Raw genomic sequence first — 24,332 nt, forward strand, 5'->3', positions numbered from 1 at the left:
TAAAAATTTTGAAATCGGAGTTACCGATTTCGAATTGGGATATTCGATTTAGGAAATTCGAATTCGATTTCTAATAATAATATTTAAATATAATTATAACATAATAAGTTTACTAATTGAAATCGAGCTTCCGAGTTCCGACAAAATGAGCTTCCCTATCTGCAAAAACCTAAATTTCTCTTAACTCACCTTGTGCTTCCGCCGCGCCGCCTCTTCCTTCATCGCCTCTTCGTCACCGCTTGACTCACCGAGTCACCGACGAAGCTTACTCTCTCTCACTCTCTTTCACCGACTCAGTTTACTCTCTCACCGACACCCCTTCTCACCGCTTCCATCGCCTCTTTCACCTCAGAGATTTCACTCGTGATTTGCATCACACCTGAAACTGAACACCAGTTCTTCAAGTCCGACAGAGACAGACACCATCAGCCTTCATATTCAAGACTGTCGGACAATTTGAGGTACGCCAGTGCTTTTACTCACCTTTTTCAGCTATGTTTCTTACGCCAGTGATTTTTCATCAATAATTTCAATGGCATGCTCAATCCTTATTTTTTCTTAGTTAAATGCGTTCTTTGGGTACTAATACGCACAAAAAATGGTTTTGAGTGTTAATTAACAAATTGTATTATTTGACCTTTTTAATTTCTTTGTTTCTTCTTCTCCCTGACATACACGGAGCAACAGAGGTGCAACAGAGGTGCTGAACTTTTGTTTTTCAACTTCTGTTTTTCACTTATGTGTTTTCCAAGCACATCTTGAAAACCATCCAGCAGGCAGACGCCATTGTACATTTTTGTGCACTGTATGTGTTTTCTGTTCATGCTTCTGGCTGCGAACATTAAATTTGTCAAAAGACAGTTTGCCCGTTTCTAAATTTATATATGACAATGTAAATTAGGGTGTTTGCCTATTTTTAAGTTGATTAGTCATGGAATATGTGAATGTGCTGAAGGTGCTATGACTTTCAGTTACAATTGGCATTTGTTTGTGCTCTTTCTGAGATCTCTGAAACTCAGCACTCAGCAGGGTTGAACTTTAATAGATAGAAGATAATGATTAGATGTGTTCATGACATGTTCGTGGATTAAATTGGTGTTAATGATTCTGGTTAACAACCTGTTTTGGTTGGAGGAGGAACGGCTTTCAAATCTCCTCTTAAATAGAGGCGGAAAAAAAAAAGAATTCGGGGAATTCGGAATCCACCGTATTCCGAATTCAATTCGGTATCGAATTCGAAATCGGAATTAGCCATTTCGAAATCGAATTCGGTCGGGAAAACTGAAGCCAAAATTTCGAAAATTTCCGATTTCAAACTTCCGAATTACCGCTTTCGATTTCGATGCACACCCCTAGTCAGTCTGTTTGTCCTGCAATTTTCCTTTTTTTTGACTCGTTAGATAATTTGGTTGCCCTGTTGTTGAGTTGCGCCGCTGGTGAAACCGGAACTTAATTGGGAGGTAGACTCCCTATTAATGTTTTTGGCCGACAATCAAAAATGTCAATTAATTGGTGGTCAGGTACCAGATGTTGGTACTAAACTGCTAAATTCCCAGTATTTCACTGCTAAATTCCACCAACGGCCTCAGTAAAAGTCTTTTTCTTTTGGTATTATCTGAAAACTGGATAAAAAAAAGTCCTCGGTCTTTCAGTTGGACAGCCTATCATATGGTCCCTTCTGTCACTTAATTCAGTAATTGATAACCAAGTCATTGTGGAGTTGTATTATAATTTGATATTGAAGCATGTAGAAAGTTTCCCTTGCTTCAAGTACTTCCATTTGGCGAATTGGGATGAATTTTTGACACGTTTGGTTACTTGGTGAAGTGAAGTGAGAATTTGACACAATCTTCCAAAGCATGTTTTTCAGTTGTTGAACAAATCTTCTTGTTTGTCTTGTCAGGTTAATATAACAGGTTAACATAGATATAATAACCATGACTCTTTCAATAATAATCTCATACTACCATTTATCATAGTTGCCAGTCTTTCAATCTTTAGCTGTTATAGGTAAACACTTAATCCTATAATTAGAAAACTTTATTAACCGAAGTGCAGCGACACAAAGATTCTATGATGAAACAGAATTTGATTTTCTGTACAGCAAGGTTCTTTTCTTACTTTAGCCAAAGCTTTTTCTGCTTGTCTATAAGACAAAATGTTTATACATATCTGGTTTCTGTCCTTTTGGTGTATATTCTTCAAATCATCTTTTCTACAATCCACCATTAGTGTATTTCACAGAAGCTCAAATGCTACTCCACTTATTAAATAATATAAGTCCCTTGCTAGGTTTACATGCTACTAAATCATTCCGTGACCTCCTGTTTCTGAAAGGTAAACAACCAAATCTATTGTTGACTAATTAGAGCTCATTAAATTATGCACAACTTACAGTTGGAAAACTATTATGTCTACATATTAAGACTGCTGTCTAATACCAAACATGTACAAGGAGTCTGAATACTAGAGAAGCAACCAAAAGCTGCCAGGTGTAACCAAGAATGTTAGAATATAAATTCTAGCCTAGGTATAAAAATTCTGAGTTACATGAATATATTTTTGACATCACTAAGAACAATTCTAACCGTGGATGATTCTAACTATGTTCTTGAGGCTAATGATTCTGCAATTGGCCTTAGTCTGACAACCCTAAAGAAACTGTCCTGGTCAAACCTACTTAAGTACTTGTAAACAGATTGCAAATATAGAATTAAAGACTATCCCAGACAATGGAAGAAAAACAAAAGCTTAATAAAGGACCTTTTGAAGCTTTGTTGTCCCAGAATGAATGATGAAGCTTTGTTGTCAAGATGACTTATCATGATGACGACTTATAAATTGGACTTGTTTGGACCTTTTGATTGTTTTCTAGACTTGTATTGTTTTTTGTTAATTCTAATATTTAGACAATTGGACATGTAAGTTGGATAACTATGTTAATTGTGTGTGTTAATTGTTGGATATTGCTCTTATGTTAATTGTAGTTTAGCATTTATATCTTATTCTGTGCATAGATGTGTGTGTGTGTGTGTGTTTCCTGAGCTAGGAAACTTGCATTTAGATTTAATCTAATGCTGCTGTTCATGGAAAGGCATGTAGATAGTACACTAACAGGAGATGCAAATTAGGATATATATATTATTTATTTATTTATTGAACCAGGGTTGAACCGGTCCGACCGGTTGAATCTCGACCCTTTCACTTCACCAGTTCGCTTGACGGTCCGGGTTTTAAAACATTGATCACGGGACTTGCTGGTAATTATCAGGTTACGAAACTAGTCGGATCACTCGTAGGGGGCTTGCAGTGATTTTCATTTGATCATACGTAAATGTTTATTTTTGGCATCAAAATGTAGCATAGTTGGTAATATGTCAGGATTAGAAATAGCTTGAAGTTTTATATCAAATGAAATTTATCAGTCTGTCTTCAAAGTAAGATAAAAAAAAATTTGGGTGTAAAAAATTATAAGTTCTCATCAATTGTGTGGGTTAATTCGTAGGAAATGATATGAAACCTTAGAGGTTATAAAATAATAATTTATTTTTTTTTTAATAATTAGAAATGAACATTGAATTGGGTGGTAAAATAGATTTAACATTCTCGGGTACCATGTTTTCGGATCCGATCTGAAAATCCCTAATGACCATTGTAGCCCTCAAATTATACGTCCGTTGATTCAAACTTAGGCTTCATTTGAATCGAGAGAAAAGGATAGAAAAGAAAGTATCCTGAAGGAAAGTATTACCATTTCATTTCTTTAGAAGTTTTAACAAGGACGGAAGAGAAACGAAATGAACGGATGGGATTTCCTCTAATTGGTGAAAATTTTTCCACCCAAAATTGGAAGGAAAATGACGGAAACTTGTTGGGCGCCAAAGGATATTTTTAATATGACAATTTTATCCTTTAAAAGTTGATACAAAACGTCGTTATTCCCGATATATCCTAGAGTTGATTTGTAAAAGCATCAATGCAAAGCTTTCTGAGTTCTATACTTTCTATACTTCCAACTAGTTCTTTGATTTTTTTTTGTTCTTCATCCACAATTCAATAATAAAAGATATTTCTTTAACTCAATCTCTTCTTTCTTTCTTTGCTCAATCTTCTCTAGAAAATTGTGAAAAAGTATTTTTTTGTGTATAGATTGTTATTGTTTATAAAAAGTTCTAAATTTTTTGTTCATTTTCTATCTCATAAAATTCTTGTCAACGAACTCTTGATTTTTATAGTATTGATTTGTGATTATATCTTGCATGGATATGGTACGTGTAAGCTCCAGCGGTAATACATGAATATGAAATTTGAATGCATACAATATGTTTGTTAATTTGCCTACGTAAGCTTCAAATTAAAAAATGATCCAACAAGAACTTTCATTTCTCATGGATTCCAGTTTTCGTGTTATAAATCAACAATCCAAACAGCTTCACAAAAACTGATGCCTCTAGGAGTTTTATCATCCATGGGATCAGCCCCTGACTCTGATCATCTGATCACAGACAATTAGCTTTTTGTAAATAGGGCTAATAATTATGAAACGTATAAAAATGTGCTCTACACCATTTGAGAACTCAACTTATTATTATTCATCTTGTGAGAATGCGCATGCAATTGTTTTGGAATTTTATCCTGTCCAAATATTCTATTTATTGGAACAAGAAAAGCTAATATTTGGACTTTAATTTAAAAATTGAAAGGGAAAATACGTAAAGTTATATTCTCATAAAATTTTTTCTTTTCATATCTCTCCAACTCTCAAATAAGAGAAACACATTTCTTTTCTTTTCTTTCATTGAACTCCCAAACCAAATATGGATCTTTTCCCTTCTTTTCCTTTCTTTCCTAAGTTATCTTTTCCTTTCCTTTCCTTTCTTTTCTTTTCTCGTCCTTCATAAACTCCCTAACTAAGCCTTAGGGTTTATCGTTTTTGCTCTCAACTCTCTAGTCTCTCTTCAATGGCAGCCAGTAATCACATTCCGGGCATGTACGGCGTCGCATTGAAGCCTCAGCTACTGCGGTCACTTCTTAGGGAATACATCCCAGACGAAAAACACTCCTTCAGAAACTCTTTGGACGTCTCTCACGCCGTATCTGCCGTTAAAACTCATCATCTCCTCTGGGAATGGGCCCCATCTTCCACCGACCAAAAGCTCAGTGACGGCTGGAAGTCGGCCGTCGATGCCTGGGTCAATCGGGTCTCCGCCCTTGCTTCCAGCAGCATGGTAAAATATTCTAGAGCACATTCTATATTTACGTTTCTCCTCAATCATTAGTCACACTTGATCATATGCTTTTAAACTAATCATCTTTTCAATGTAAAGCAAAATGGTATCATGGCACACGCATTTTAGTTAGAGATATGTAAACTCAGAAAGTATGAGTCAAAATGGTGTGGAACTGAGTCAGGGACTCTCAAATTAGCAAAAATCCAAACCCATCTCAACTTCACAAAACATCAGTTTAGAACCCTTATAATTTGTGAGAAGTTAAACTCCGTGTTGATTGTAGTAATAGAGAAAATTGGGCTGTAAGCCGATGAGTTAAAATTAGGTTCATAACTGAAAGGTGTGAGCACCTTGATTTGTGGTTCCAACAAGTTATGCAGCTTTTTTTTCATTAGTATATGCATGTATATATATATATATATTTTTTCTTATTAGGTGAATGCGGTATTTCAGTTTTATGTTGTATACTCAAATGCTATTGCAACAGAGACCCACATATACATATGCATGTGTACAATTGTCTAAAAGTGATAGATTGCAAAATCATACTTAAACAGAAACAATTATTATATACTCTTTTAGAAGTTGTCAAGAGCCACGGGGAACTCATTTCAGGAGTAATCTGAATGAATATTATACAGCCAGATAAATCCTGGGCTGGAATATGCTTGCTAGGATTGACAAGTCAGGAATGCAGTTCAGAGCGTTTTTTGGCTTCCTACTCAGAATGGTTCAACAAGATCTTGTCTCATATGCAGGTATTTGAGCTTTTCCCAGTGACATATCAGACATTTTTTGCCTATTAGAGATATCTTTTCTCGTGCTTGATGTTAATCTGTCATTTAAATGTTTTCTGGAAATCACTGGACTCTTTGAGCAACCAAATTCTAAGTGGTGTTGTTGCCATCTGTAGCTTTCCATCTTTATGATTTAAAAATGCTATTAATCAAATTCATCAATTTTGCCTTTCCTTTTCCTCAATTGCAATTATTATTCCTGCATTTTTACCTCGACTAATGTCACAGTTCATGTATTCCTGTTGCTCCCAACTGAATGTCGTACTTTGATGGCGGCAAGTATGTTAAGAGAGACTTGAGGGAAGGGAGAAACATTTACGACCACCATATTGGTCGAATGACAAACACATAGGTAAAATTTTGGCGTATAAAGAACAAAGGGATGTAGGATTATATGGTTTCTAAGAAACGTGAACATAATTTTGTGATTGACTGGGGATAGAGGGGGTTTCTTGGTTCAATCATACCAATATTAAACACTACTATGTCCGGTATTTACCTCATAGCTGTAAAAATTTTGAAATCCTGCTGTTACTATGGGGATTCACATCTTGCTATCTTTCCTTGCTTTCTCATAACCTTAACAGTGCTCTTTAGTTGAAACTCTATTAAATAATTTACTGATAAAGATATTCTTTCTTTCTTTTTTCTTTTTTCCCTTTTGTCACTATGAGCAGCCTCCTTCAGATTCCCATTTCGTGAGGGTCGCTTCTTGTGCCTCAATGTCTGATCTGTTCACAAGGTTTGTTTTGTACTTTACAGCATTAAAAAAACAATTCTCCATGACACGAGTTTAGGGATTATTTCTGGATTTCCTTTTTGATGTCTTATTTTTAATCTTAAGAGCATTTCCTGCATTTCTGCAAAGGGAATCCAAAGAAAGATGTTGCAGAGAAGAACTGTGCAGTCTATCTTTTCTTTCTTGATGCTGAGTGGGTTTAGGAGTTAACTTGTTGAGATGTTATTCAATAGCATGCTTGCTCTTTCAAGCTTAAATTTGTTAGTAGAAGTGCTTGGCTTGTCATGAAATGCGTTCTTGCAGTATCCATAGCAGTGCTGCTCATGTTTTGACTGACTTAGGTTGGGTGGATTTCCTAATGCGAAGAAAGATGGGAATTCGCAAGCCTCTAAGCTTATTCAACCAGTACTGAAGCTATTAAATGAGGATAGCTCTGATGCCTTCTGGGTAGGTATAAATCTGTAGGAAATTCTTTTTTTTTTTTGGGAAATTTTTTTCCTCACGAATTGATCTATTTAACTCCTGAACTGATTGATTTCATTCTACCACATTTGATGCATAAAATATTTATTCCTCTTGCAAGTTTTGCATTTCTTTATGATTTCCCATTTAAATATAAAATGTGGTAGTATTCTAGAAGAATAGTTTGTTTGGATAGGAAGATTTGCAAAAAAAATTTCAAATTTTTTTCTACTTATATCATAAACACAATTTCCAACCACCTTTTTATCTCACATACATCACATCACAAAAAGTGTTACAGCAATTGTTGCAAATAACCTCCAATCCAAACAAACTCAAGCATATCCTACTTCTCACAATATCTTTTCAATGAAATTAATCCTGGAGAAAACGATATAGTTATTAAATTTTTTTGACTTTACCAGGATTCTGGTGTCTTGTTCTTCATCAACCTGCATTCCAAAGTCAATAATTGCGTACTGCTTTTTGATTTGTATGTTTTCATAGTAGTAGAGTTATGCAGAATTTCACAGTTGTTTGTCCTTTTCAATCTGTAAGTTCTTTTTTTTTTTTTCATGATTGGCTTGTGCAGGAAGAAGCTATTTCCTTATTGTGCACACTTACAAATGTTTTTCCAGCTTCTGTCAGCCGACACTACGATAGTGTGAGTAGTTCTTTCTATATGAAATGATTTTTTCATGCATCTTGTTGATAATCTATTCTCAAATGCCAATGGGTGTTTGCTGTCCGGATTTGAGTTATTTTGAGAATCACCAAAAACTTTTTCTTGTTTACTTACAATTATGTATAGGTTAAGAAATGAAGGCGGCCACTATTTACATGCTAGAAATGTAGAACCACATACTTATCTATGGTCTTTTGCCAGCACTGTTCTTTGCAGAACATGAATCTAAGTGGAGAACTATATAGTAGAATTGGCCTGCAAAGAAAGATGTATAGTTTGAAATGCTACATCTCATCCTGGGTAATGTTTGCTTGATGTTTAGGGTTCCTAAACTTGCGTTGTTAGTCAGGTAGGGATTTCTGGGGTAACCTTTTATTGTTTTTCTTTCTCCTGGTGAGGTATTGACAATGCAACAGATTGCATGTAAATTCATGTTGGAAATTTGCTAATATAAACTTGGGAAAAAGCATTGTTAATCTTTTGAGTGGTGAGAGGATTGGGCTTTAGAAATTTTAAAACACTAATTATGGATCCACTTTCCTTTTTTTAATTTGCTTACAGAATGTCCTTAAGGCACTAAATAAAGAAAAACTATGTAATATATAAACAAAAGATTTACAAGTTATTTTTTTTCTTTGATGGGGAGTCGACATGGCAATAACTAGATTAATAAGGGAATAAAAACTGAAAGAGCATTACTTTGGGATTATTTTTCGAAAAGTAGATTAGTTTAGCCAAAAACTCATCCAAGGGTCATAGTTTGGAGCAAATACATACCATAACATGATTCTTAGTTCTCCTCATCACATATATTGCTACAGAATTCCACTCGCCAAGGGAACAACCAACAAGCGGCCACGGAAACACGGCGATGAGATGCATTCAGATGCGCTCCAATAGAAGTGACCAGGTGCGCAATTTGCTAATGTTTTTTTGTTTTTAATCCATTAGCGAAGTGGTGGTGTCAACGATCAGCTTGTGTTGACACTTGACACTGAAACTTAAACTTCTGATAATCCTAAAGTGAAAATTTGTCATGCATTTTATGTGTAAATCTCCACTTCTTTCCTGATACTAGGCATCCTAGAAACGCCATTCTAGTCCTGCATTCTCGTTTGGGCTACAACCCACATTGTCTGACTTTATTATTGTTTTAACAGTAATTCCCTTATCTAATACTGTGAATTCTATTTCAGTGTAGTCTGCTCGAAATGCTACTTATTAGTTAATACTACTAGTTATTTTCTTTCCTACGTTAGCTAGCTCTCATTTTCTTCTTTATCGGGCTGAAATATTGGGATCTCTTAGGTTTTACCAAAGCCAAGCAAGAGAATCTAGAGGATTGGTCAAAAAAGAAATACTACTACTGAGACAAAAAACCAAAACAAAAAATTAGTAGTGGAGTACGTAGGTGGAGAGTTGAGTGAGAGTCAATCAAGTCTTCTCATGCTTGCTGGAAAAAGTTATGCTTCATTTGACTCGAAAGATGGAAAGCAACTAACTTTAGTTCTCTGGCCGGATGCAAATATGAAATCTCATCTCTGTTAGAATCCATATTTTGTGTTGGTATGCAAAATTTTCTAATAACAAGACTCGATTTCTTTAACAGCTAGATCATCGTATACTTGCCACTACGACTTTAGAAGCAATTGGTGGCTTATGGTTCTCAACTCGGAAACTGGAACTTCATCCTGCCATACGCTCCTTGATTGGAAGTATAGTAGGCATGACTGCTCTCCAGGTGTGTCCTACTAAGTTCTAACAATCCTCGTTGGCGAGTTTTATCACAATTGTCTGGCCAGTTCCTTGGCATGATTGCCTTTGTCAGACATGCATAAATGATTTTACATTTATGTGTTAAATAAAATTTACTCCATCGGTAGGTCACTTTGAGAGTATCAACTCTTCTGTCATTCGTACCTGTGTCATCTGGCAGTTGGCATAGCTCATCAAGCTGGAGCTCTAACGCTTCTAAGTATGATGCTTCTGCTCAATCACACCATACGTCGGCCGATGTCACTTCTAAAGACTCTGTCTCCTGTTGTAAAAACAGCCACCTAGATGATCATCAGGACAATGTGTAGTAGACGGCAGATTATTTTCAGCTTCCGATATTTAGATTACTTAAAAAAAAAAACTGCAAATGAGAGTTCTGAATGTAGCTGTTGTATGGAAGAAAGGTTTGGTGCAAGCCTCTCTTGCAGCTGCAATTTCTGTCAATCAGTGGGAATGCTCATTATTTTAGAACCATTGTGGAATTTTCTTTTTCTTTTTTTTTTGTCACTTTTAGGAATTCCAACCTTTTGACTAGACTAACCTCTTAAAGCTGCGCAGAGTTTTTGCCCCAAAAATACGTAGCAATGTAGAGTTTTACGCCAAAAATATGCAGCCATGTAGTACACGAGGATTAATAATGGGATCTGCCGATAATTATTAGATTACGAAATTAGTCGGACTACCCGTGGAGGATTTGTAGTGATTTTCATTTGATGATACACAAATGTTTATTTTGGCATCCCAATGTAACATAGTTGGTAATAAGCCAGGAATTAGAAATAACTCGAAGTTTTATGTCCAATGAAATTTACAAGTTTGTCTTCAAAGTGAGAAAAAAAAAATTGGGATGAAAAAAACTATAAGTTCTCATCAATTATGTTGATTAATTCTTGCGGAATGATATGAAACCTTAAAGGCTATAAGATAATAATTGAAAAAAAAACTCAAAAGAAAATAAGAAAGCGAAAAGTTAAATCATCTATAAATTGAACATTGAATTGGGTGGTAAAATCAATTTAACATTCTCAGGTACCATGTTCCTCGGTGGGTAGTGCACCCGTCTGATTAAGTGATAATCCTGTCCCTATCCGTCTCCCGTAGGTTCAGTTGGATCTCCCCCAGTAGTTAGATTAGGATATAAATACAAAAATGATGATTGACAAAAAAAATTAAAAAATTTAAAAAATGCAGGGTTTATCAATTATACCCTCAACTTTCTCGTCTCTCTTCAATGGCGGCCAGTAGTCACATTCAAGGTATGTACGACATCGCATTGAAGCCTTAGCTACTGCGGTCACTTTTCAAGGAATACATCCCGGACGAAAAACACCCATCAGAAACCTTTCAGACCTCTCTCACGTTGTCTCTGCCATCAAAACTCATTGTTTCCTCTCGGAATGAGCCCTATCTTCCACCGACCAAAAGCTCATTGACAGATGGAACAGACTGATGCCCCAAATTCACCACCTTCATGCTCATTTCTTTCGGAAGGAGAATCACCATGAGGAAGCTTTTCAAATGCTGGATGGGTAGAGGTCCCAGAGGATTCTTTATCACTGCTGGTATATTTTCCAAGGTCATTGACATCTGTTTCATCACCATTTGCTAACCACCTTTCGTACAGATCATCATCTGATAGGGTATAATTTGTTAGTAATTTTATTATTAATTTCCCCTTCTATCCCGGACAAATATTGCGTTAATTGCTGATATTTACTCATATTTGGTATCTGGACCCAATTCCAGGAGTGGAGCAGATAACTACAAAAAGAGGGACTTTTGGATGCAAATTTGGGGAGACTCCAGTAGAAAGCCTTAATTGGCGGGGACCACAAGAGCTACAAGAGCTAGTAAAGGCAACGTACAAAGCCGGAGGAACAAGAAGTAGAACTTGGAGTCTTGTACCTGGTTGGTGGGGACCGCGCAGAGGCTCAAAATATTGAGAAGGATTCGGCAGACTTGCACTATATCGTGGGGACCACTGGATGAGCTTGGGTGATCTTTCCCTTGGCTCTTTAAAAGGCAACAAACGCACAGAAGCAAGGGGACCACCTTTTAGTTTAGTTTTTTTAGCCTAGTCTTTGGTTTTTCTTTTCTTTTCCCTGGACTGGCCTCTGACACACGCCAGGTGTTCGACAAAATTCCCCAACGGGAAAAACATCTTTTATTCCTTGCTTCTCAATAGAAAACGCTATGCCTTTGCAATCCATTAATTCGTGTGGTGATTTAATTATGCGGCGTGGCTAAATCTTCCATCTAGTCAAGGGTCAACTCGACGGCGCAGTCCCGTAAATCTGTGAGATCTAATTAGTTTTCACGTGTTCCTTTATTTATTAATATTTGCACGTTATCTGCTTGAATTTTCATGGAATTATTTTATTAATTGGATGTCAAGGGCCCGATGTTCAATGTGATTTATTAATCTCGTGCCAATTTAGTCAATTAAATCCGTAATTGTTTGATTGATTAATGTTAGTGGCAACTGGTGTGTTTACACATTGGGGGAACGTGCAATCTAATTTAAATAACCCTCGTAGCGTGTTATTGGTTAGGGTTAGGTTTTTCTAGTTATTAATGCAATTGGAAAATTAATTCCTACGGTCGTACCTGGGAGTACTTTTCTGGTTAGAGGTGATTAATGGTCGTACCTTGGTCATCTATAATTTAAGGAAAAATTGGTCGTCAGACTATAACTAGCCTATTAATACATTAAGTGAACCTCTCTTGCATCAATGATCGGATGATTGGACTGTGCCTGAGTAGTTGTATCCTTGGCTAGAATTTATTTATTCTTGATTTAATTCCTGTTTTACTTGTGCTAGTGATTTATTCATTTTTAATTAAATTGTTTAATTATTTTTAGTTTCATTCCGGTGAAATCCCCCTTTATCAATTGGACTTTAAAAAGAGACAGATACCCCCAGTCCCTGAGGAGACGACCCTACTTGCCACTGTCTACTATTCAGTAATCTTTGTCACCTAATTAATTCTGGTATAGCGGGTTAAGCAAACTCTTCAGGAACAGGGTGAATCAAGTAACCCATTGCACACCTAGAGTCCCTGCTCCAGTACCTAGGATTAATTATTGACTGCTTTTAGTGGTATCTAGGTTCTATATTTATTGTTATTATTGCACAGGCTGACGACCTGTCATCATCCCCAGACTCTGGCTGAGAAGGCTCATTTCCTAGTGTGCTAAAATGAAATGAAGTGTTCTTTCTGTGATCTGCGAAGTGTACGTCTGGAAGGTTGAGGCTAGCACTACCATAATGGTCAACTGCCGATTGAAGATCTATAAATGGAAGGGCCCTAGGATGTATGAGAACTTCCAAGGTCAAAAAAGCATGACAGCAATATTCAGAAATTTTTGTTCCAGATTCTCGACTGCCTGCAGTCACCAGATCACATAAATCTATGAGCAAGAAGCTGAGAAAAGTAGACTTTTTCAATTCTATTAACTTAAAAAAAAAAAAAAGAAAAAAGGTTCAAGTAGCTCTGCAGAAGAACCTCTTACAAATACCGTTATTCCTTCCATATCTTACAGAACTTACATACATAAGAAAAGTAGGTTTCACATAAATAAGGAAATTACGCCATAACTAACCAAGATAGTAGTACTGAATGATCCAAAAGAAGCACTTGCATGAGTAGTTAGGGATATCATAGCCTAAGGAGCTTTTATTTACTATTTTCTTGCATAAGTTTAGCATAGTTTTATCTCTTTTAATTCATTGATCGTCTAAATAATAGAAAAGTTTTAGTAGTGCCCATAATTGTCCGATCTTTCTCGTGAGATCGACTCGATATATGCCCTAAACTACTAGTTGACCTGTATACTTGCAGTCAAAATAGGTGTAAATTGGATTTAAACTTGTACTTATATTAAAATTCCCATCAAGTTTTTGTTACTGTAGCGATTTGATATATGTGAGTTAAAAAGGTGATTGAAAAATGTGTTCATGAAAAATGTGATTGGAAAACGGGTGTAGTTGATTCACGGAAAAAGGTAATTGTTCAAAGAAAAATTGCTGTCCAAACAAGGCCTAAGACTTCCAATGACAAAATCCTAAAGAAAGCATTCCTCCATTCCTTTCATCAGTGTATACTCTGATAATCTTATTCTTGAAGGGTCCAAATTAAATCCAATTTTCTTCCATCTATCTGTCATGTTGCAGGCAATTCATGTGCCTTCTCTTCCTGAAAAGAATTTTGACTTTTGGAACAATTCGACTTTCAAGTCTTGATCTTTCCACGCACGTGCAGGAGCAAAAGAAATTAAAAAAAAAAATTCTTGATCTTCTAGAATTCCAAAAGATGCCTAATCTTGATCATGTAACACGGCAGGAGTTTTACCCTTTATACATAATCAGTGGAAACTTTTAGACTTTTGGTTAAAGAAATTCATTACATGATAAAGTAAGGATATGGTAGAATTGAAGACACTGTTGGCACAAGACTTTACCATCATATTAGATACAACATTAATTTATGTAGTGTTTGCATGTGCTCTTTGTCTAATTGGAAGAATTATATGCTTAATAAGATTCTTGCATGCAATCTAATACTGGAAATTTGGTTAATAGGGGCTAAATCAGGTATCATAAAAAAAGAAAGAAACACCAACACATTAGGAAAATGAGAAGATTACGGTCCGTAACTTGGTTGCAAGTGACGGACACAATCAGACCGCAGATTATATTCAATGAAAAAGGCATACCAGTTTGTCTGACAACGATGCCTCAATTAAGATAAATCAAATTTGTCCAGTGCAATGGCTACCTACATTGACTAGGTAGCTGGTTCCAAATGAAAACATGCTGCCCATTCAAGGAAAGTGAAGCCAAGGGATCTGCTACCGAATTTGGTTCTCGAAAGACATGAGCAACTGACACATGAAGCTGTTACAGAAGAGATCGAAATTTTGCCAACATATTGCATAAAGGCCATTTTGCACCCACCGAATAACTAAGATGCACTCGAATTTGCGAATCAGCGTCCAGACATTTCTCTAGAAAAATTCCAACTCCACGTGTTTTACCAAAATCAGAAACCATTCAAAACATGAGTTTACAGCTGCAGATCTACACAGCAGAAATAGCTACCTCGAGCGCTACCAAGCTCCCCCCTCTTCACCTGAAACAAACGAAGGGACCCGCTGCTGCCCTCAGAGCCATTGCATTAGTTGCAGAAAAGGTTGGAATCTTAATTTCCTTTTGAAGTTTCATAATCTGATTTGCGTTTAGTTCTTTAACTCCAATCTCCATTTCTTAGTGGATGTGATAGTGGTAGTGATAGTGATGATTTGAAGTTTTTCTCTGATGAATGCAGATACAATCATGTTAATACTTCCCAAATTCACTTCAGTGATGTGATAGAAACAAAAATATGCCAGGAGTATTCAAAACTAAAATTGAAACCAAATAAGAAATGCAATGGAAATTGCACATTGCGCCCGTATTGTTAATTGCATAAAAGGAAAAGTTTTTCCATGATCTAATCTAAAAAGTGACTAGGAAGGAATGAACTGAAAAAGGAGGGCGAATGTCACCTCAAATGTTGAAAAATTCTTGAACATGTAATTTGCAAATGCAAGGCAAGAAGTATGATGTGGCTAGCACTTTTTCGATAGGATCCTTGGAGTAGGCAAATCCTATGTTTTGCAAAGTTGGCCATGAACATGAAGAAAAATTCTGAAAGAGAAACAAGAACTAAAGAGTAAGTTGACAAAATTATCATCAAGAAGCTGGGATCATATGCACAACAAATGATGCTCCCGTGATTTGAGGCACTGGAGCATTCCTAGAAAATGAATCTAACAGAAGAACGTACCTTTACACCCCCAAGGTCAAGCTCTTGCGACTGACAAGCAAGATTCAATATAGAATTAGCTCACTATTGAAAGCTATGCAGTTTATATCAGAAACCTTGGGGCCATTCTTTCCCCTACTTTCTCTTATTATATGGTAATTTGGACAATGAAAACCATATTTTTCATGCATAGTGGAAGCAGGGGAGGACACCAACAACTCTTTTTTTAGCGACTAGAGCTAAGAGCAGTCAGTAATTTCCATATCTTCAAGATAGATGAAGTGTTGAAGACACTTGTAGGTCATTGTTCTTCAGCTCTTATGCTGCTCCAAGTGAAAGATGGCGAGGGTGAAAGACAGGAGCCAGTATTATGGAAGTGACTCTTTTTTTGTCAGTGCCACTAATATTGCAGTCTGACCAAGAAGGGAAACTCTGCAATATCCTCCATCAAAAGGATATGGTTGCAGTCTGGAGGCAACACCTAGCTCAAAAGCTCTCAGTTACATGATGCTGCCACATTTTTCAACATAAAGATGCGAGGAGGGCTTGCATTTTTCCAAGCAGCGAACTAAGCTCCTTGCAATACGTACTTCTGAAAAGAGGCATTAAATGATCATGGTCTCAATTCTACAAAGAATTGTAAACAATGATTTGTCTTTCAAATTTTTACATAATTCCTATGTAGAAAGTAGGAAGAGAAAGAGCAGGAAAGGCAACCACGGATGATCCCCCACTTACTGGTGAGCAAATGCCATCTTTGAGTATCAACTCTTTTTCAAGAAGCGTGCTTGAATTACAGAAATTCATTCCAATTCATCAAAGGTCTATAGGGATATATGAAAATATTTACAATGAATACAAAGTGCAACATACCTAGAATATCTTGTTGCATAGGATAATATGAAAACATCAGAAGTGGAGCAGAGCATTAGAGTGGATTATGCAGCAAATACATAACTAAAGAAGCTATACCAGAGATAGAGTGCAGTCAATTGTACTCCATGAAGAACAACATACAAGGGGAAGAGATATTAGAAACCACTTCAAATTAGTTGCCTTTTTTCTTTTTCAGAAAAAATGATTATGCAGTAGTTATTGCTTCCTTTCTGTTTTTTATTACTAAGGGCTAAAATAAGTGAGCAGTTTGAATTTATTCACCTTTCTGTTTATTCAGAATTGTTGATGGTTATTGTCAAAAATGTACTCATCTGATGTTTATACCCTTTTTGAGTAGAAAGATCTTAGAAAGTTGAAATTTAGACATCAGCTAGACAAATACAAGGTGAAGATAAAAATGAAATTAAGTCATAATTGTCATCAGCACAAATATCCATCACTGGTTTTCTGCTCATTTTGTTTTTGCACCCCTTTCTACTCTCCAAATTAATTTGATGAACTCTTCATCTATTTAGGATCAAACACAAAGAAATATCCAGCAATGGTGCCTTATACATATCTAATGCTACCACGTCAAAAAGGGTCAATACCATTGAAACCAACAACGGGCACCTAAGCCTGGTGAGCTTCTGATTCACACTACTTTTCATATGAATAGAAATATTATTTTTATGTGTACCTTGAATTGCTTGAATAACACAGCATAAATCCCATTAGCTGTGTTATCTCTCATCTCATGTCTAAACCAGTGATTCCCAACCAACATACAACACCCAAGTCTAGACTATATTTTGAGGGGGATATGCAATTCTAGATCTAAAAACCTTACCATAATGCAATGAATAATGACAGCATGATGTTGTGGCCTGAAAAACATATATGCATGACAGGTTCTAGCTTGCGATATTCTGGTTGATGGTTTCCACATTGGTCTGTTTGCTGTATGAAAAACCAAGGAAGTTAAAGATATGTGGAAGTAAACTGCATCTTACCATAAAAAATTGTTCAATTAACCAGAAAATTAACCTCAAAATAAAAATGAAATTTGCAAAAGAAAGTGCTGGAATAGTTTAAAATAGGCATAATAGGTATGGAAGTATTTAGTTTAGTGAAATCTTAAGTTTAGTGAAATCTTAGAGAAGATGTCCTGCAATAGCATAATGATGAAGAAAGAAATACAGGAAATTCAGGAATTAACAGAAAAAGGAAAATAACAAACCTTCAAAGATGCCATCAAGAACAAATACTCGTATAGAATGGGTGCATAACAGTTCCCCTAATAGGAATTGAATATAATATGTGAAATATTTACATTACATTGTACTGTGTAGTGTTCAAAACAATTTTAAGAGTTACCATAACTATGGCATAGAGGAAGAACAGATCTTGATGTTAGGGAAACAAACTAAAATGCCAATGAACCAAAAATAATAATAATTGTAATGTAAACTGAAAGTGCATGACTGATCGCAAGGTAAGTTTATCATCGACATGCTTGAAATATGAGCTACCTTGTTCTAATCTTCTTCCTTTCTCTACACTAAAAATAATGTCAACAACTTTGCAATGGCCGTCATTCTATAAATATTAATCTATTGCAAAGATGGAGGTCACCACCCCCATTTTGCAATGGCTGAAGATAGAGCAATGATGGTCCTTAAAGTATTGAGAAAGGTGTATCACCTCGATTGGGAGAGAGCAACCCACGTCCTGGCAGATACATCAAATTTTGACAAGATTAGAGTACTTTAAAATTGCTCTTGAAGAAGCAAATTGTGTTCGATTATAGTTTAAAGCAGAATTAAAGGATTATAAAACAATTACATTAACAAGTCAGGCAAAATAAGCTTATAGCTTCAAACAAAAAATTATTGAGTGTATCAAAGAAAGCACAGAAAACATTAAGAAAGTTTAAGAACAGCCTAATTATTGTAGGTTTTCGTTCTCCATCAGCAGTTACCAAGGAAAACATTTGTCTGCCTAAATTTGTGGCCTACATGACTAGGGTGCAGAAATAAACCAAAAGCATGGGCTCTTATTTAAAAAAAAAAAAAGCTGAAAAAGTAATACAAATGGTGAAATCTGTAGCTAGAAAGTAATATATTATGAGATTGTTACACTAGTAAAGGCTATTGCCTCAACTGTCCTTTCAGCACATCCTAGTTATTCACAGCAGGCAATTCGCACTGCAATCACAACAAAAGATGCGCTAATTACTTGTCATTTTGCCTTTTGAGGTTTCAGAGTATTCCAAGAGAATAATATATATGAAGGAAAGAAAAAAATTGAAAAACAAACATGTACCTTTAATTATATAAATAGATGATGATGAAGGTCTTGTAACTTTTGGAGGCAAGCCCTCACCTGTAATCGGTGCCATCATCAAGGAACTAGCTCGTCATCGATTACCAGGCAAGGGATGTGAGCAATCTTGGGCCAGTCTTGTCCTTTATCCCATTCTAGCCTTGGTTTCAACATTGGGCAATCTGAGATATCTAGTGTGGTGAGAGAGGCAGGTAGTCCCTCTTCTGGTAGGGATTGGAGAGTATGGCAGAAGCCGATTACTAGGTGTTGGATGGAGGTGAGGTGTCGAAGACCTGAATAGTTTAGCACTTTTAGATTCTGAAGGGACTGCAACAAGAGAGCTTCAAGTGTGCAAGGCAGCTGCTAGTCCTTCTCTGGAAATGACTCTACTCCATCCTTGATATCCACAATCCACAAGTCTGTGAGATAAGGGAGTTTCTCCAGACCCCACTCTTTCCGGCGACTCGTGAGCTTTTTGCATCTCAAGATCTTAAGGGATTGTAGGCTGGAGGGCAAGCCCCCTTCTCAAAAGCACTCAATTTTTGGACAATTTTCTAGATGCAGATATCGAAGAGATGGGAGAAGGGATTCCATCCGTTGCGACAGCGCCTTGAGCTTCTCACAATCCTGGATAAAAATCTCCGTTGGATTGGGGGCTGCCAATCCTCCCTCTAGAAAAGACAACAAATTATCGCAATTGATGATGTCTAAAAATTGCAATGATGCCATCACACTACTAGCAGAATTTGTTGTACTACTCACGATCCCAGATGCAGCAGGAATTGAGAGCACCTCAATACTCTTGCAATCGATAATAGAAAGACCTTTTAGCTTGGGAAACGATGCAAGCCGCTCGACTTTGAGAGAATCACAATTTTCTAATCTCAAGTAGTCCAAGGTCCCATCCTCCTCCGAGCTTTCACTCTCTAATTCCAAATTGTAATTGTAACATTCAAGTGATTTAAGTGAGGCAGGTAGTCTACTCACGTGCAAGGGTAAAAGTGACTCGCAATCATCAATTGTCAATTTCTCAAGCCTAGAAAATTGGTTGAGTCGCAGGGGCAACGCTCTCAAATTTTTTAGCGCTGAAATCCTCAATTGACAAAGAGACGAGAGTTTTGGTTGAATCTCTTCATTGAAGATGCTCAATCGACCATCGGGACTCACAAGATTGCTGCAGTTAGATATCTCAAAGCTTTGCAGTAATGAAAGTTGTTGGGGAAGTTCTCCAATTAGTTTGGGATAATCAATTATACTAAACTCTTCGAGTCTATTGAAAACTTCACCTTCTGGTATGTGCCATCTCTCCTACTTTGGCAGCTTATTAATTCTCAATTTTTTTAGAGATTGGAATGGTTTGGTTGCACTGACATCTCCATAAAAATCTTGTGTCAAGGCTGATATACGATGCATTCCAACAATTTCAAGTGATTGCAAGAACCTTAACTGCCCAAGTGTAGGCAAGGAATGACAATATTCACAACTAGAAAGACTCAAGGATTCCAAACGGCTTAATGAAGGGTTGACTAGCCAATTTGGAAATGTTATCCCACAGTATCCTTCGATTTTAAGATACTTAATACTTGAATGAGGCCGTAGTTTATCAAGGACATCCCTTGCAACTTGTGAATTGTTAGCATCACCGTTCCACTTGAGAGTTAACTTTTCAAGGTTTTTCTTGCCTTCCATGTTCGCTAAGGATGCATCCATACCGCTAGAAATATTTTCCAGCCCAGAAAGGAATAGCTTACCACGTAGCATAGGCAGCTTGCCTAACTCCTTAATTGTCAAACCATTGTCTTTGCTAAGACTCGAAGGTTTATTAGTCTACCCTGTTAGGTCTAGTCCCAGAAAATTAACTAACGAGAATAGGGTTCTTGCCAACTCAATAATGACAATAACAAAATAAATAAATCAAATAGAGAAACACGAAATTTACGTGGTTCAGTCCAATTTACCTACGTCCACGAGCGAAGGGGTAGCTGATTTATTATGACAGAAAGAGAGTACAAAACCCTAGAAAATAATTTCCAAGTCCAAAAGACACCTAAAATTGAAAACACAAAAGAGGCTAAATAGCACTAAATGCTTAATGGTCCAAAGACCAATGACTTGCTCTTTTGGTTTGATGCCAAACCAAAACTCCTCTCAGATTGAGGCGCGGGCCCCCAAAACTCTCTTAGACTGATGCACATGGCACTCGGGCTGGTGCCCTTAGCACAATTAAACTCACTTAACTCCACTATATTTATAACCACTAAAAGGAAATACTTCTTTATAAAAGTTCCGATGTGGGATACAAAGACACACTCAACAAATCTCCACCTTGGCATGTATCCAACATCGGTAAATAGTAGATAAATAGCAAACAAACTCCACCTTCTTCATAAAGTTCCAACGGATCTCAACGAACCACAAAAGTCCCAACGAACCACAACGAGCCACCAACAAATCAAGATGCAAAAGCCTCAACAGGTTCCAACGGGTCAAAACTCACAAAAGGTTCAACAGATCCCAACGGGTTAAAAATCACGAACATAGTAATCTTGCTCCACCTTCTTCTCAAAACCCTTAACGAGTTCCAACAGGCCAATTAACTCTTCTTCAAAATCCAACCGAACTCCAATGAAAATTTTTTTTCTTCACTCTCTGTAGCACCCAAAACTTGTTATTGTCATCAAGAACCCAAAATCTGACCATGACCCAAAACCTGAAGCTCTGATACTAATTTGTTAAGCTGGTCCCAGGAAATTAACTAACGAGAACAATAGGGTTCTTGCCAACTCAATAATGACAATAACAAAATAAATAAATTAAACAGAGAAACACAAAATTTACGTGGTTCGGTTCAATTTACCTACGTCCATGGGCGAAGGGATAGCAGATTTACTATGACAGACAGAGAGTACAAAAGAGAGAGTATAAAACCTTAGGAAATAATTTCCAATTCCAAAAGACACCTAAAATTGAAAACACAAAAGAGCCTAAATAGCACTAAATGCTTAATGGCCCAAAAGCCCATGACTTGCTCTTTTGGTTTGATGCCAAACTAAAACTCCTCTCAGATTGGGATGTGGGCCCCCAAAACTCTCTTGGACTGATGCACATGGCACTCGGGCTGGTGCCCTTAGCACAATTAAAAATGAGATACTTCTTTATAAAAGTTCCAATGTGAGATACAAAAACGCACTCAACATACCCATTTGTGGTGGCATTTTCTTCAATGGAGTTTCACTAATATCCAGGCAACACAAGTTAATCAACTTTCCTAGATTTGCCTGCAACTCTTCAAGTTCTTTGCACTTTGACAACAACAAAGTTTGTAGATTATAGAAACTACAAATCCACTTCGGTAGCTCCTTTATTTTTGTAGAAGAGAGATCCAGAAATTGAAGTTGTTTCAAACCACTACATGAGTTCGGTAACTTCACAATATTCTCATAATAGGACAAAGAAAGAACCCTTAAAGCCATGAATTGGGGCAAGGTATCCTCTAAGAATTTGTTGCTTAGAAAACACGTACGGTCCAAATCTTGATCCATTCTCAATGGCAAGAATGTTCTTATATCCTTAGACCCCCTCGAGATTAAATTTATGAAAAGTGTCACACACACTAGGATAGTATGAAAAATGTCTTGCACCAGCTATTGTAGCATTGCCTTCCTGATGATCTTCCAACCCAAGGCAACATTTCCCAAAAACAAACCTAGCCAAATCGTTGACAAGGTCATGCATGGAGAAAGTATGGTCAGTTGACTGATGAAATAATGATCTCATTATCAGTTCATGAAAGCACTTCTCACCCTTTTTCTCAAATCTTTTTTCTTCTCCTGGATACCCTAGAAGATGAGAAGGAAGATGAATGTAGCTTAATCTCAATACTGGTGTGGGGCCATTTTGATTATCCATTTGAGTCCACTCTTCACTTATTAAAATTTTTTCCCACTCTTCCGGGGTTGTTCTGGAGCGCAAAATACCTGCAACTGTTTTCACAGCCAAAGGCAACCCTCCACACTTTTTCACAATTTTGTTTCCAATTAATTAGAGTTCTGCATTTTCATTGGCATCTCGATTTTCAATGCATGCTTCTTAAATAATGACGGGCAATCCTCCTCTGCTATCAAATCCAGATGATAAATTGACCTTTCTTTAGCCATCATTCTTGCAACATTCTGATCCCGTGTTGTAACAATGATCTTACTTCCACGTGATCCACCGTAGAAAGGGCTCCTTAAATTATCCCACTGATTGTAATTACTATTCCAAACATCATCCAAAACAAGAAGGAACTTTTTCTCAGTTAGGCCAGCTCGTAGCTTCCATTGAAGGGAGGACAAGTTATCACTGTCGACAAAAGAAATATCGAGTTCCCTTAGGAGTTCTTTTGATATCCTGGTAGCATCATATTCTTCTGATATGCTGAGCCATGCCCTAGTGGGAAAACTCACTTCCACCCTCAAATCTTTGTAAACTATTCGAGCCAAGGTGGTCTTGCAAAGCCCACCCATTCCAACTATTGGAACCACTATGATATTGTCTCCATTTGCATCCTCAGATAGCAACATTTGAATTAGCTTCTCTTTATCAGCATCTCTCCCAAAAATAGCAATCTCATCAACCAAAGGGGTTTCATGTTGTTGATGTGATTGTATTCTTGATTGAATGACTTGCAAACCCAAGGGATTAATTTGTTCTATATACCCCTCCAGGCCCTCCACTATTGTTTCTATCTCGGGCATGATCTTCCTAAGAAACTTATCACCCGAAGATGTACAAGGCAGAATCCTTTCAAAGCATAATCTTCTTAAGGCACTTTTCCAAGTGCTGGTAGTGCTTTGGTACTCAGTTTCTACCTTAATTCGCAGAGTTTGAGCGTTGATTCTGTCCAGTAAATCCTCTGCTTGATAAAATGTGTCATGAAGCTCTTCAAGCCATTTCTTGACCGATTGGTTCCGTATTTCCTTGTTCTCTGCATCATCAAGCACCGGTCCAACAGTGTGTAAGTTTCTCTTAAGCTTCCGGAGGAGATCATCATCAGCCATCCTATTACGAAACAAATTCAGGAATTCAGGTCTGGCCATGCTATCAAATAGCACTTGAAGGAAAGCGGAGAGGAGTGAGCCCCCCACTAAGGCAGCAGCCATATCTCCAGGCGAAGATAAAATGAAAGAAACTTGCACAAGGAAAACAACGAGAGACAGAGACCTGCAATAAATGAGGATAATCAATTTTGTTTGGGAAAGTCAAGCTCAAAGAAAGAACATGAACATCAATTCATTAGGTGTGGCTTTAGTTTAATTATAATGAATTGGTAAAAAAGTAAGCGGCAGCCATAAGTTGGGTTTTAAGTTGACAAAAGTTTTACAATTTTTCTGGGGCCAATTAATACGCTTAGTTTAGCATTTTGAGTCTCTATTTAAATGAAAATGAACTTTCAGACATCGGGGAACCTTTTTTTTTTTTTTGCCTTTCACATATTCTTTTCGTATATTTTTACATTTTCTTTATTGACAAAGATTTTTTATGAATTTTAAACTCAGTATAAAACTTGTTAAATGGACTAAAGACCAAATGAAACGGTTTAAAAAATGAGAATGGTTAGCACAAAACTTTTGCAACAATAGAAGGCAGAA

At 36.8% G+C, this 24,332-nt stretch overlaps 3 protein-coding genes and 1 long non-coding RNA gene across 5 annotated transcripts; 1 reads left to right on the forward strand and 3 right to left on the reverse strand.

The window, feature by feature from the left end:
• Window positions 1-235: 235 nt before the first annotated feature.
• LOC113770279 lies at window positions 236-9,998 on the forward strand. The gene is made up of 9 exons (XM_027314698.1): window positions 236-461; window positions 4,969-5,228; window positions 5,873-5,989; window positions 6,706-6,770; window positions 7,109-7,214; window positions 7,822-7,893; window positions 8,131-8,214; window positions 9,524-9,655; window positions 9,798-9,998. Exons 2-9 carry the CDS (start codon window positions 4,989-4,991, stop codon window positions 9,996-9,998), a joined length of 1,017 nt encoding a protein of 338 aa, XP_027170499.1. The 5' UTR covers window positions 236-461; window positions 4,969-4,988.
• Window positions 9,999-14,317: 4,319 nt separating this feature from the next.
• On the reverse strand, window positions 14,318-18,769 carry LOC113772504. 2 transcript variants are annotated; one of them, XR_003468554.1, is made up of 5 exons: window positions 18,700-18,769; window positions 17,907-18,105; window positions 17,225-17,334; window positions 15,239-16,090; window positions 14,318-14,823 (listed from the first exon to the last, which is right to left on the reverse strand). It is a non-coding gene; the product is annotated as an uncharacterized LOC113772504 (long non-coding RNA). The 2 variants fall into 2 exon arrangements; XR_003468553.1 differs by having other exon boundaries at window positions 14,318-16,090.
• Window positions 18,770-19,224: 455 nt separating this feature from the next.
• Window positions 19,225-20,388, reverse strand: LOC113770280 (putative disease resistance protein At3g14460). Its single transcript, XM_027314699.1, has 2 exons — window positions 20,141-20,388; window positions 19,225-19,873 (listed from the first exon to the last, which is right to left on the reverse strand). Exons 1-2 carry the CDS (start codon window positions 20,386-20,388, stop codon window positions 19,225-19,227), a joined length of 897 nt encoding a protein of 298 aa, XP_027170500.1.
• A 2,348-nt stretch (window positions 20,389-22,736) lies between these two features.
• Window positions 22,737-23,843, reverse strand: LOC113770281 (putative disease resistance RPP13-like protein 1). Its single transcript, XM_027314700.1, has one exon. It carries the CDS (start codon window positions 23,841-23,843, stop codon window positions 22,737-22,739), a length of 1,107 nt encoding a protein of 368 aa, XP_027170501.1.
• Between the last annotated feature and the right edge of the window lie 489 nt (window positions 23,844-24,332).

Source organism: Coffea eugenioides, chromosome 5 (genome assembly GCF_003713205.1).
Source record: "Coffea eugenioides isolate CCC68of chromosome 5, Ceug_1.0, whole genome shotgun sequence".
Lineage (NCBI taxonomy): Eukaryota > Viridiplantae > Streptophyta > Magnoliopsida > Gentianales > Rubiaceae > Coffea > Coffea eugenioides.

What these genes read in the sequence shown, in the direction of transcription:
- LOC113770279 (XM_027314698.1), top strand. Translation starts at nt 4,989, where the DNA reads ATGTACGGCGTCGCATTGAAGCCTCAGCTACTGCGGTCACTTCTTAGG. An exon ending in CCCTTGCTTCCAGCAGCATG is followed by an intron (nt 5,229 to 5,872) that starts GTAAAATATTCT and finishes AATATTATACAG; the next exon opens with CCAGATAAATCCTGGGCTGG. An exon ending in ATGTCTGATCTGTTCACAAG is followed by an intron (nt 6,771 to 7,108) that starts GTTTGTTTTGTA and finishes TGACTGACTTAG; the next exon opens with GTTGGGTGGATTTCCTAATG.
- LOC113770280 (XM_027314699.1), bottom strand. Translation starts at nt 20,388, where the DNA reads ATGGAAGGCAAGAAAAACCTTGAAAAGTTAACTCTCAAGTGGAACGGT. An exon ending in CCTACACTTGGGCAGTTAAG is followed by an intron (nt 19,874 to 20,140) that starts GTTCTTGCAATC and finishes ATCTAACTGCAG; the next exon opens with CAATCTTGTGAGTCCCGATG.
- LOC113770281 (XM_027314700.1), bottom strand. Translation starts at nt 23,843, where the DNA reads ATGGCTGCTGCCTTAGTGGGGGGCTCACTCCTCTCCGCTTTCCTTCAA.